General features: G+C 36.5%; 1 protein-coding gene across 6 annotated transcripts in view; it reads right to left on the bottom strand.

Annotated features, from left to right (window-relative positions):
• Window positions 1-13,811, bottom strand: part of CDKAL1 (CDK5 regulatory subunit associated protein 1-like 1) — a 645,197-nt gene that overhangs the window by 441,066 nt on the left and 190,320 nt on the right. For all 6 annotated transcript variants that reach the window (XM_005869973.2, XM_005869971.2, XM_005869975.2 and 3 more), the window contains exon 7: window positions 9,033-9,081. In XM_005869973.2, the coding sequence (XP_005870035.1) occupies window positions 9,033-9,081 (49 nt within the window). The remainder of the gene's footprint in view (window positions 1-9,032; window positions 9,082-13,811) is intronic.

A 13,811-nucleotide genomic window follows, 5' to 3' on the forward strand; every position in this document is an offset into this window, starting at 1 on the left:
CATTTTTAAGCGTAAAAATATCTATGATGCTAACACCTTCATCAAATTTGACAGATGAATTTTTGAAGCTTGTCAATACAACAAAATAGCATACATATCAAATCGCATATATATCAACATATGTGTAACTCCATCTATTGAAAAAAATCCTCATTAACTAGTACACCTAGTATTCTCTCAGTCTCAGAAGTAATCCCATATAATAAAAGCCTAGGTGGCATCATGGCCGTGCGCACAGCAGAGGCAGTTCCCAGTGGCAGCTCCGCGTGGTGAGGCCTGGGGGGTCCCGCGGCTCTGCGCGGCATGGAGGAGGCCGGTCCCAGTGTCTCCACCACCTCGTGCGGAGGAGGAGAGTCCGGGCGGAAGAAGCAGGTCACAGCAGGGGAGGGCAGTTGTGGGCGATCAGGCCGGCAGGGGAGGGCAGTTGGGGGTGATCAGGCCAGTAGGGGAGCAGTTAGTTGTCAATCAGGCCAGCAGAGGAGCGATTATGGAGCCATCAGGCTGGCAGGCAGAAGTGGTTAGGGGCAATCAGGCAGGCAAGCGGTTAAGAGCCAGCAGTCCTGGATTGTGAGAAGGATGTCTGGACATCCCCCGAGGGGTCCCAGATTGAAGAGGGTGCAAGCTGGGTTGAGGGACACCGCCCTCCCCCCGCATGAATTTCATGCACCGGGCCCCTAGTTACTAAATATGTGCTGTATGCTCTGTAGACTGTTACAGAATAAACTTTTTTTTTTAATGTACATCTCCAAATATTAGGTACAAATCAATCCAGCATTCTTTCTCTACACCAAGTACTGACAATGTTAGGTTTTCTGAGGAAAGGTCGCATCACCTAGTAAACGACATCCTACTGATAAAGTAAATTTTTCAAATTGTCAAACAAATTTTTCAAGAAAATCAGATTTAAATTTTTTGTGTAGTCACATCTGAGCCATCAAGTTGCTCTTTGTTATCAATTTTCTCACTTGGCTGTGATATATAATTTTGCTGACAACAAAATATTTGTCTTTAAATCAATTTTTCAAGGATGATGATAACTTTTCTGTTTTGGGGGGTTTTGCTGTTGAATTTTGGATATTGTCTCTGTAAGATGACCTTGTTTCCACTTTATATTTCTATTTTTAGGGAATCCAACTATAAAGTACTAAAGGAGAATTACCAATATACACATCTTACTATGTGTTAGGAACAGTCAAGCCAAAACAGAAAGTACCACAATTAACCTACAACCTAATCTTCTATTGGAAACATGTAATGAAGCTTCTAATATTATTTTCTCTAAGTTTATAGCTCCAATTCTTCTCACTGAATTTTACTAAACAAATACAGTAGCTTCTTTCAACGAAGACTAAAGCTTTTCCAGACAGACACAAAAGCACATAATATGCACACAGAGCATAAAAGTAGTATACCACATGCCAATTCTCTTAAAGTTAGTCATAATAAAGAAAGAACAACATAGGAAAAAAAATTCTATTTGTAAATACATTAAAGTTTTCTTTATTTATATTAATTTTCATGTTTTCTATGTGAGACTCACAAAACAGGGTTAATTGATCTATTTGGCTTTTTTTACTAAATAACTCCTATTAGTGTAAATAGAAATTAGAACCTTGAGACTCAGAATTGTTATATCTGAGAATACCAAACACCTGGTGAAAATGATTAATATATAAACTTTAAAATCAGGATGTTCAAACTTTATAAACCACTTTACATTAATGGTTTGCACAAAGGCCTAGACTACAGTAATACGTTTTTAGAGAATTCAGCAATACTTGTAGTCTCACCTTCATGCAGTCTGCCAAGGCACTATCAAGATTTGCAAGAGTTAACATGGAAGCCAAATTTCACAGGAGGCAAGTCCTTGTTAATATTTAAACAAGGAAGGATGGGGCTACTTTACCAGATAGATCAGTGGACCACTAACAGCAGGGCTGGGTCATGGGAAGTCTGAGAGGTTCAAACTTAAAGTAATTTCCTTTCCTGTTTTGAACAATCAAATCCAATGAACCATTATAACTGTGTGTTATGTGAAAACAATAAGATCATCAACCTTAGAAACTATTCAACACTATGCACCCTCCCCACCCAAGAATAAAGAAATCAAAAGTTAATGAAATACCCAAGTCTTCATATAAATAAATCCCACTAATAATAAAAGGTGGTTTCAAACCATAAGAAAAGGTATATTTAAATAGAAAAGGAAATATAAGTGATGAACATGTTAAAGCAGTGCATTTAAATATAAGACAAACCAAAATATAAAACATTCTGAAGCCACCATAAAGCAGCAGAATCCACTGAGGGGTATACTTAAGCATTCATTTGATTTTTTAAAACTTTAATGGCTGAAAAATATTACACAAACTTAGTTACTTAAATACTTTTAAAAAACCACAGTAAACATGGTAATCATTGACCACAATTAAAAATACTCATAATACTGTTGCTGCTCAGTATGCGTGTGGCTGGAAACAGGACTGACAATTTGGCTAATAAAGTTATGTGTCATAAAAATGCAGACAAGAGATGACATGATGGTTTCGCTAACAGACAGTCCTTTCCAGCCATCATTCCAAACCAAGATACAGAATAAAGCGATGTGAAAATCAAGTTTAAAGTCCTATGGTAGAACTTTACTGTTTGGGTATAAAGAAATTTATCCATTCTCATTTCTGAAAATATTATGTTTATTGAAAACATACTGACAAAGCCAGTGTGCTGCTGTAGTACAGTACTGTGGCAGATGTGAAATGCTCCATATCCAAGCTCCATTCCCTTATCCATTACACCGGGCAAACTTCCCCACATCAGTCTCCACTGGACTCCGTAGGGCAGTTCCTCATGATTAACACTGACAAAACCGCGCTTTATATGCTTCTGCCTTCCAGTCTCAATTTACAAAGACTTTATGCTCTGAATTAACATCAAATGCAAAACACAAAATCTGACAGAGTGAAGATTAATGTGTTAAATAAAATTTAAAAAAAGACCTATTTGGTGAAGTACCCTGGGAATTTAGATAAGTCTAATCCAAGACTGCATCAATTACCGAGAAGTTGGAGAAAACAGAAAATCAATTAAACTTGCAGATTGTACCATATTGGGAAAGTCTTGAATTACCAACACTGGAGGCATTTGGAATTAGACTGACTAAAATACTAGCAAACATATTAATAACAATAGAGGCCTCTTTTATTAGAGATTGACTAGAGAAGAAATATGACTTACTAGTAAAAACATTTTTCTAATTTCAATAGGCAATATTTACTTGCATTCATTTGTCTTAAGTTATATAGTTAGACTACCTTTTACAAAGGATTACAAAGTTTTTTCTTGTTTTGAAGATGTCATGTACGCATATCAGAAGAAGTGCAGATTTATATTCCCATCAGAGCTTTCATGCAGAAAGTATTAATGACCTCATAAACGGAGACTAAGGTCCATATGAGTATTTTTAAAACAAATGAATTTAAATCCTTTAAACATTGTATTTATTCCGTTAGATTTAGTTACACATCTTCTTGCATTTTCAAGATGTTAACAGAGAAAATCCTGAATCCATATAATCTGGCCTCTCCCAAAGCAAATGCTAGAAAATGAAATTTTCAGGCCACTATTAAAATAATGAGGTTTCATTTAATGTAACTTGAAATTTTCCATTTTGTTCCAACTAAGACAGATGCAAATGGAATATGCTTTGCACAGTTTTATGTTAATTATAAGATTTAAATGCTTTCAGCATCAGTGTATCTTATTAATACATTTTTAAAAACATTACTTGGTATAGCATAAGGATAGCGATAAAAAGAATGCAAACAGGCTGTGGCAGAGGCTGTCTGTCCAAACCCCCTTCAAGGAAGAAATATGAAAAGAGCCCAACAGGAATCAAATGTGGAAACAAGAGAATTATGGCAAAATCCTCTTGTCAGGCTGTATTCCATCTGGCCCTTCTGGGCAGAATCTTGCTTCTCCATGGAGCATTTATCAATCAGGGTCCCAGCAAAGCAGATGGCACACTGCATAATTGAAGAGATTTTAATAAAGGGACTATTGACTAAAGTTTGGCAAAGTTAGCAAAACCAACAAGAGACAATGCGATACTCTAAGGTGAGCAACAATGGGGAGTTGTTTCTACTCCTGGGCCTGCAAAATCAAAGGAAGGAAATAGTTACAGGAACCTGGTAAATAGATGAATAGAGGGAGCCACCTGACAGAGGCTATGGCCTTCAGGTGAGAGAAGCAACCAATAGAGGATGAGCAGGAGGGAGGGGTGAGCAGATAAGACATACTCCTATCTCCTGTGCTAGTCACACCTCCAACCTCTAATGGACTAAATCCATCTAGATGCCAGACAGCAAGGATCTACTGATGCAGTCACACAGGTCAGCCTCCAGGGACACGCAACAGGTGGAGAAGGGTGGGGAATTAATCTAGAGGGGCAAATAGACCCTATCCAGGACCCTAAGATGAATGTGAAGCAAACTGCAAATAACAGAGAAAGGACAACAAATAAATAGTTGATCAGAGAAAAAGGTATTTGTATAAAATTAATGGGTGGGAGGGACGGTGAAGATGGCAGAATGGGGTAGAAGATCATTAAAATCACACTAAGAAGTCCCCCATTAATTTAGTGGGTAACAGGCAACCACTAAAGACACAGATGAAGGAGAGTAAATAATTTGAGGATAATAATATATACAGTCCGATTGAAAACAGAGTCATTGGTAGCAGAGGTCAGTCAAGTTATACCAGCAGTCTAGGTATTAAGGAGAGAGTAAGAAATAAACATTAATATGAGTTGTGTTCTGGGTAACTCAAAAGTACTACCCATTAAATCCTCTCCATTTTAAACAGAAAATTGAGCCTCAGAAAAGTAACATGCTGACAGACACAAACAACTCGTTAAATGCTAAAGACAACATTATATCACTAACTTATGCTGTCTACATGAAGTATTGGCAGCAGAAATAGAAAGTAAAGAACAGAAGTTCACAGAGAGGCCTCATTCCCTATTAACCAGTAGATCTCAGATGAGTCATCTAATCTCTGCCTACCTCAGCTTCCTCATCTGAAAACTAAGGACACCTACAAAATTATTTCTTCCATATCTGAAATTGTTTCGTTGCATTACTAAGACTTAATTCGCCAGCCTTCCTACCCTCAAACCAAACCTGCCAATGAACATCCCCATCAATTTCATCTTCAACTCAACTCTTGCTGTTGATTCTTACAATTGAATCAAATGCAATCTCTCCAATAAATCCACTCAAGCCCAAACTCCTCAGTGAGAAGCCATCCCTAATTAACCCAACTATGGAGATCAGAAGCCTTCTGTGATATTGTGATAGAATAATATATGTATGGTCTTCACCCATGATAGAGTTCCAAAAACTCATAATTTCCTGAGTGACAGGAGCGACTAGAGCATTTTTTGTTATTCATAATAAGCCCCTTTCTGAATTTATGCTAATTAGTTTATGCTAAACATATGAGCTTATGCTAATGAGGACATTCTTGAAGGGTGGGTGTGGTGACCATAGGAGCCAATCATGTTTAGGAGCTTGGAACTTTCAGCCACACAGACCCTACCTCCAGAGAGGGGAGAGGGGCTGGACATTAAACTCAATCACCAAAGGGCAATGATTTAGTCAATCATGTCTATGTAATATAGCTTCCAGAAAAAAAAAAAATGATGGGGTTTGGAGAGCTTCCAAGTTGGTAAAAGCATTGGGGTGCTGGGAGAGTGGTGCACCCAGAGAGCATAGAAGCTCTGTATTCCTTCCACACACCCTGCCCTATGCATTTCTTCATTTGGATGTTCGTGATTTGTCTCTTTTATAATAAACCAGTAATAGTAAGTAAAGGGCTTTCCTAAGTTCTCTGAGCTGTTCTAGCAAATTATCAAATCTAAGGAGGGGGTCATAGAAACCCGATTTATAATTGGTCTGTCAGAAGTATAGGTGACAATCTAGACTTGCGATTGCCCACTGAAGGTGTGGGCAGTCTTGTAAGACGGAGGCCTTAGCCTATGACATCTGCCCTAACTCTGGGTAGCTAGTGTAAGAACTGCTTAGTGTAGAAAATGTATACATTTGGTGTCAGAATTGTTGTGAGTATTAAAAAACATAGTTAACCTTTACCTTCTATGATTTCCTATAGCAATTATATCTCTGCAAGCCATTTGGCAGCCTCCTGAGCACAATGTTATTTACTATTCATTGTTTTTTAACAGACTATTTTCTATAGCAGCTTTAGGTTTACAACGAAAATGAGCAGAAAATAAGAGTTCCCATACACCCCTTTCCCTCCAGCACACACACACAGCCCACCCATTATCAACATCCCTCACCAGAGTGGTATATTTGTTATAATCTGAATAAAACTGCTGTAAACATCTGTGTGCAGGTTTTTGTGTGGACATAAGTTTTCAACTTCTTTGGATAAATACCAAGGAGTATAACTGCTGGATCACATGGAAAGAGTATGTTTAGTTTTGTAAGAAACTGCCAAATGTTTTGTATTCCTAACAGCAATGAATGAGAGTCCCTGTTGCTCCACATTCTCGTCAGCATTTGGTGTTGTCAGTGTTTCAGATTTTGGCCGTTCTAATATGTGGGCAGTGGTAGCTCATTGTTGTTTCAATTTACAACTGACTAATGGCATATATTTATCATCTTTTCATATGCTTATTCACCATTTGTATATATACTTTTGTGAAGTTTCTATTCAGGTTGTTAGCCCATTTTAAAAATCAGGTTGCTTATTTTGTTATTGAACATTAAAAGTTCTTGAATATTTGGGGTAAGAATACTTTATCAGATATGTCTTTTCCAAATATATTTCTCACAGTCTGTGGCTTGTCTTCTCATTCTCTTAACAGTGTCTTTTGCACAGAAGTTTTTAATTTTAATGAAGTCTAGCTTATCAATTATTTCTTTCATGGATCATGCCTTGAGTGTTGGATCTAAAAAGTCACTGTGTAGATTTTCTCCTGTGTTACCTTCATTACCATTAACTACTTTAACAAATTACTGAGTGGACAGTATGTGCCTACTACTCAAACGGAGGATAAATAAGGCAACAACATGCTCAGATACCCCGAAGCCCTCCTTTAACAAGCTGATCAAGTATAAAGCAGTGACTCTCAGTTGGAAGAGAGCAGAGACATCACAGCACCATAGAGCCAGGAATGATTCAAATCCTAACTCTGCCACTTACCAGCCATGTGGCCTGTGTCTCAGATTTTTTATCTGAAAAATGAGAATGATATTTATACCCACCTCACTTCACAGGACTTCTGTGAAGATAAAATGATTTAATGCATGTGAAGTGCTTAGCACAGTGCCTGTGACACTCTAAGTGCTCAATACATGATAGTACTTCTGAATTCTCCAAGAAAGAGTTGAGGTACAGTTTAAAGAAAACATTCAAATTACCACTGCTAAAAATCTGTGATCATGATATTTCATTTTATTTTGGAATTTCAAGAAAAGATTAAGTTATGGCCTCATTATCATATTCTGTGGTTATCAATCTCTTAATAAATCAAAGATTCAAAATTAATAAGCATTATTCACAGCATGTGGAAGGTAGCAGATAAATGCCAGCAGAAAAAAAAAATGTGGTTTTAAAAAATTTCAATTTGAGGAAAGTAATATATTTGGTTGTTGTTGTTTTTAAGTAAATTTCTCATTACAAGAAGATAGTTAAATTTAAGTGAGACCTTTAATTCATTTAACTTAATATTTCAATATCATATTATTAGTTTAATTTGTGCTAATCTAACCACGGAAAAAGAAGTTACAAATATTTATGAATTAAACTACAGAATTAAGAATGGCTTATTTCTCAGTGACACAAATAAAAATCTGTTTCAAAGAACATTGACTGATGAAATAAGCAAAGAATAATTCTATTTTCTAGTGAAACTACAAAAATTACACTCTAGGAAACCAAAACACTAATTTGAAGGAATATATGCTCCCCTATGTTGTAGTGTTATTTACAATGGCCAAGATTTGGAAGTAGCCCAAGTGTCCATAAGTAGATGACTGAATAAAAGAGCTGTTGCACATAGAATACTACTCTGTCATAAAAAAGAAGAAAATCTTACCCTTTGCAAAAGAATGGATGGACCTGGAGATTATTATACTAAGTGAAATAATCCAGCCAGAGAAAAGGCAAATATACATGATGTCACTTAAAAAGTAACAAACAAAAGAGAAACAGACCCATAGGCAGAGAACAGGCTGACAGCTACCAGAGAGGAGTGGGGAGGGGTGCTGGGTGAAAGGGGTGAAGGGATTAAGCAAAAGCAAAAAAAAAATAAAAAAATAACAACACATAGATACAGATAACGGTATGGTGATTACCAGAGGAAAAGGGGGTTGGAGGGATAGAAAAGGATAAAGGGGAAATAAACAGAGATGTAAGGAGACTTGGCTTGGGGTGGTGAACATACGATATACAGATGATGTGTTATAGAATTATACACTTGAAACCTATATAATTTTATTAACCAATGTCACCCCAATAAATTCAATTAAAAATAAAAATACAGAAACTAAAAGAACTATGAACTAACTCCCTGATAAACTAATCAAATATATGCCTCTTTTATGGGGTCAGTCAATGCATGAAACAGTCGGGGACAAAATTTTATCTAAAACAAAAATTTTCACAAAGATGCTCAATAAATATTAACTAAGTAGTATTTTTATAAATATATACCTCGGATGCTGTAAAGCCTCAAAAATCATTGCAAGACCTGCGATGAAGCAACAGGAGACTGCTATGGTGGATGACTCTTTTTTATAATATGTCCAAGAAGAGAATAGTAAACTATAAAGAAATAGCTAAGAAGATGGAAACCATGGAAGATGGTGACTGGCCCTCCTTCTTGGAACAAGCTGAGAGGAACGGGGCTCGTTATCCGTCCCCTGTCTCTGCACCCCGTCCAAGTTAACCTCTGTCAGGCAGTTTTATATACAAAATATACCTCTGCTTATCTTTCTTTCAAGAATTACCTTTAATTGTTTCCTCCACAACTTCTACTACACGATCTATCTGTTGAACCTAGAAAGAAAACAAACTGTTAGACAAGGAGCTTACCCAAAGAAGAAATATTAATTTGTTTATCCTTCCACTTGAGTCAATGCTACACATTTTCTAAGCCCACGAATGCAGGTTTTCTTTAATTAATGCATTTGACAGTATTATAAAAAATATTCTATATTGAGATTTTGTTATAATGAAATATGAAATTATCACTCTCCTGTCCTCTAATGACAATTAAAGAAATCATATTACATTTAAATAAACTTCCTGGAGTTGTTAGAAGAGCTTATCAACATAAACTCAAAAAGTCCTGAGATATAAACTAAAGTTTAATTAAAACATGTCTCTTCACACAGAGCTTCAAAAACAATGACAACCTACACAAAAGGGCATGCTGATATTAAGAGGATCGACCCCAAATTCTCTGTTTTATTAGTTTAACACTGAAACCCCTTTTAATGAATTTCTATCCTGTGCTGGGTACTGTGCTCAAGCCCATGGACTACAAAGTCAAATAATAACAGCTCCTGCCCTAGACATGAGTGACTAAGAAAGATTTCCCAGGGCATCAGGAGATCACAGAGGAAAGGTAATAAAATCTGACTGAGTGACCCAGGAATGCTTCTTGAGGATAAGCAGGATTAGATTAGAAGAGGCCCACTAGGGAAACTGAGTTAGAGTGGCTGGAGTTTAGACGGAAAATGGAAAAAGCAAAGATTGTAGTCCAAGAAGCTAAAGGAATAGAGAAAGTTAACTTAGATCATAAGTGATATCCAGTTAATTGTTTTATTACAAAAGAAATTTGTTCACTGAACAAATTCAAACAAAACAGAAATATAAAGCAGAAATAAAGTAACCCATAACATCCTCCATGCTCCATTTCCACTCCTCAGATGAATCACTCATAATTATCTGATGAGTAGATACCAAGACATTTCCAAATGCTAAACATTTATATACAGGGCAGATAAGAGTTAATTATTGTATTATTATTTATTAATGATTATATTACTTTCCATATGAATAGACCTGTCCTTGATTTGTCTTACATTTGCCTCACCCTTTATACAGTAGCCCCCTTTATCCATGAGATATATGTTCCAAGACCACCCCCAATGGGTACCTGAAATCAAAGATAGTAACAAATTCCGTATATATTGCCTTTTCCTATACACATATACCTATAATAAAGTTTAAATTATAAATTAGAGACAGTAAGAGATTAACAACAGTAACCAATAATAAGTGGCTAGAGGGTGGGTGGCATATACAGCATGAATACTATGGACAAAGGGATGATTCACATCCCAGAGGGCACAGAGTAGAACAGCGCAGGACGGCATGAGATTTATTCAAGAACCACACAATTTACAACTTAAGAGTTGTTTATTTCTGGAAATTTCTATTTAATGTTCAGTGTTTAACCATAGGTAACTGAAACTGCAGAAAGCAAAACCATGCATAAAGGGGTCTAATCTATAATAATAAAAGCATAATATGCTAATTAGACCAGACGTCCTTCTGGACACCTTCCGGACGAAGCCGTAGCTGCAAGGGAAGCCCGGGTACCAGGTGCCTGCTGGTGGCCAGACGGAAGCCTGGGTCCCAGGTGCTGGAGGGAAGACGGTGCCAGCAGCCAGGGTAAGGAAGGCCTACTCTTGCAAGAATTTCATGCATCGGGCCTCTAGTATAATTATCCTATATAATAAAAGCCTAATATGCTAAGTGTCCGACCTTTCGCTATGACGCACACACTGACCACCAAGGGGTGGATGCTCAACACAGGAGCTGCCCCCTGGTGGTCAGTGCACTCCCACAGGGGGAGCGCAGCTCAGCCAGAAGCCAGGGTTCATGGCTGTTGAGCGCAGCAGCGGTGGTGGGAGCCTCTCCCACCTCCGTGGTAGCCCTAAGGATGTCCAACTGACGGACATTCCCCGAGTTCTCCCGGACTGCAACAGGGTGCAGGCCAGGTTTAGGGACCCCCACATCCCGCTCCCCCTGAGTGCATGAATTTCGTGAACCGGGCCTCTAGTATTCTATAGTTTTTTCTTCTTTTTTTTTAGTTATGAGACATAGATATATGACATATAAAGTAGACCTGTCCTTGATTTGTTTTCTATACATCATCAGTATATAGGCCTACTTCATTCATTTTACTAGCTCCCAGAGTCTCCTGTATAGATATACCATAACAAACATTAATCTCATTGCATTAATGGGCCTTTATGTTATTTCTAATCTTCACTATACAACAATGCTGCAATGACCTCAACTGAGACCCAAAAAATAACCTTTAAAAAAAAAACCTTTACTAAAAATGCAATGGCAAAACTCTTTAAAATATTCCTTTGCCTTAGTGCAGCGGTTCTCAACCTATGGGTCACGACCTCTTTGGCGGTCGAACGACCCTTTCACAGGGGTCGCTAAGACCATCCCTGCATATCAGATATTTACATTACGATTCATAACAGTATCAGCAGATTCTCAAATGGTTAAACGTAAAGTTACCATATGATCCAGTAATTCCAATCCTAGATACACATCCAAGAGAAATGAAAACATATTTCCACACAAAAACTTGTAGACAAATGTTCATAGCAGTATTATTCCTAACAGCAACAACCAAAAGTCCCATCAACTGACAGATACAAGTGGTATATAAATACAATGAAATATCATTAAACCATAAAAGAGAAAGAAGTATTAATATATGCTAAAATATTATGGTAAGTAAAAGAAGCCAGACTAAAAAAGTCAAATATTAAATTATTCTATGTATATGAAATGGCCAGAATAGAAAAATCTTCAGAAACAAAGTAGATTAGTAATTGCCTATGGATAGGTGGTGAAAGAAATGGAAGAAACTGCTAAGGAGTATAGAGTTTCCTTTGGAGTGATGGAATATATTCTAGAATTGATGGTGGTGACTGTGACTGTACTAAAAAACACTGAATTAAGCATTTGAAATGGTAAAATTGTATGGTGTGTGAATTATATTAGCAAAAAACTAAAAAGCTGTTATTTACCAAAAAAGTGTTGAGGGTAGTCAAATGTTGCAATGTAAAGGTCATGAAACTCAATGGAAAACTAAGGAAATGTTCCAAATCAAAGGAGTCTAAAGAGACCTGACAGCTGAATGCAGCTTTGGATCTGGATTCTTTTCCTATTAAGGACATTATTGGGACAACTGCAAGATATGAATATGGTCCCTCCCTCCTCTTCTCTAAGCATGTACTTCTCGGGTGAGGATACAAAAGAAAAAGAATCAGAAAAATGTGTATATATAAAAAGAGAATTACCAAATTTGTTAAAAATTAACATTTGGGGAATCTGAATAATGAGTAGTATATGGTAATTATTTTTGCAGATTTTCTGTGAATATAAAATTACGTCAAAATAAAAAAAGTTTTTAAGTGAAATACATGTGCATGTCTAACAGAGATTGTCTTTCACTCGGATGGTCTCATAGAATTTGCATGAATGTATACAGCTCAAAATAGAACCTCTGATTTATACCAGTAAAAGTAATTGATTACATTTGCCTTTGTGGCAGAAAAATAAATACTGGCCACACGTGATTATTTAATCACTGGGTGATATGAGGAAGCTCTAAAACAGTGGTTCTCAACCTTCCTAATGCCACGACCCTTTAATATAGTTCCTCATGTCGTGGTGAGCCCCAACCATAAAATTATTTTCGTTGCTACTTCATAACTGTAATTTTGCTACTGTGATGAATCGTAATGTAAATATCTGATATGCAGGATGTATTTTCATTGTTACAAATTGAACATAATTAAAGCATAGTGATTAATCACAAAAACAATAAGTAATTATATATGTGTTTTCCAATGGTCTTAGGCGACCCCTGTGAAAGAGTCGTTTGACCCCCAAAGGGGTCGCGACCCACAGGTTGAGAACTGCTGCTCTAAAACTTTAAAAATAAGGGTCTACCAAATTTGAAGCAAAATATTTTAAAGTATTTGATTACAAACAAGCATTTTCTGAAAATATTGTGTTATTTCCATTTTTGTAAGGATGAAATTGGAGGAATGGATGATAGGGAGGAAAAAAAGGTGAGACAGAAAAGACAGAGAAGAGTGGGAGTTAAATGGAAAAGGGAGAAGTTAGGAACCAAAATAAAAAGCATGGGATGAGAGACAAGTAGAGAAGATAAAACAATCATGAGAGAAAGAATAAACTCCAGATTCACATACAGTAAAGAAGAATACATTGAATACTTTCTGGGAATAACAGAAAAGCTGTTCTTAATTAATACTATAAATTGTAGTCCTCAATACACAAGAGCTTAGTCTCTGGCATATAATTCAAATAAAATAAATAAAACAGTATCTTGTGTCCTCCAGGCACTTAGTTATAAATATACAGAAAAAAAAAGACATGCAGTATGTTCTATTACTGACTCCATATGTTCTCCACAATGAAAAAAGGAGTTGGTGAATAAACAATTCATGAATAATATTAATGAGTCATTCTGCTGTAGAACTTTTAAAAGAAATCCATAAAAATATTTTATTCAGCTATTATGAACCACTCCACATTTATAACTAAACATATATTGAAGAAACAAACCTATAGAAAGTCATCTAAAGCAAATAAAGGTGCTATTCAGAAATTCCCTATTGTTTAGAGCAGTGCTATCAAAAAGAATTTTCTACGGTGATGGAAATGATTATATGCTGTGTGTTGTCCAACATGGTAGCCACACTGACTGGGTATTTGAAATG

Source organism: Myotis brandtii, unplaced genomic scaffold (assembly GCF_000412655.1).
Source record: "Myotis brandtii unplaced genomic scaffold, ASM41265v1 scaffold311, whole genome shotgun sequence".
Taxonomy (NCBI): Eukaryota; Metazoa; Chordata; class Mammalia; order Chiroptera; family Vespertilionidae; genus Myotis; species Myotis brandtii.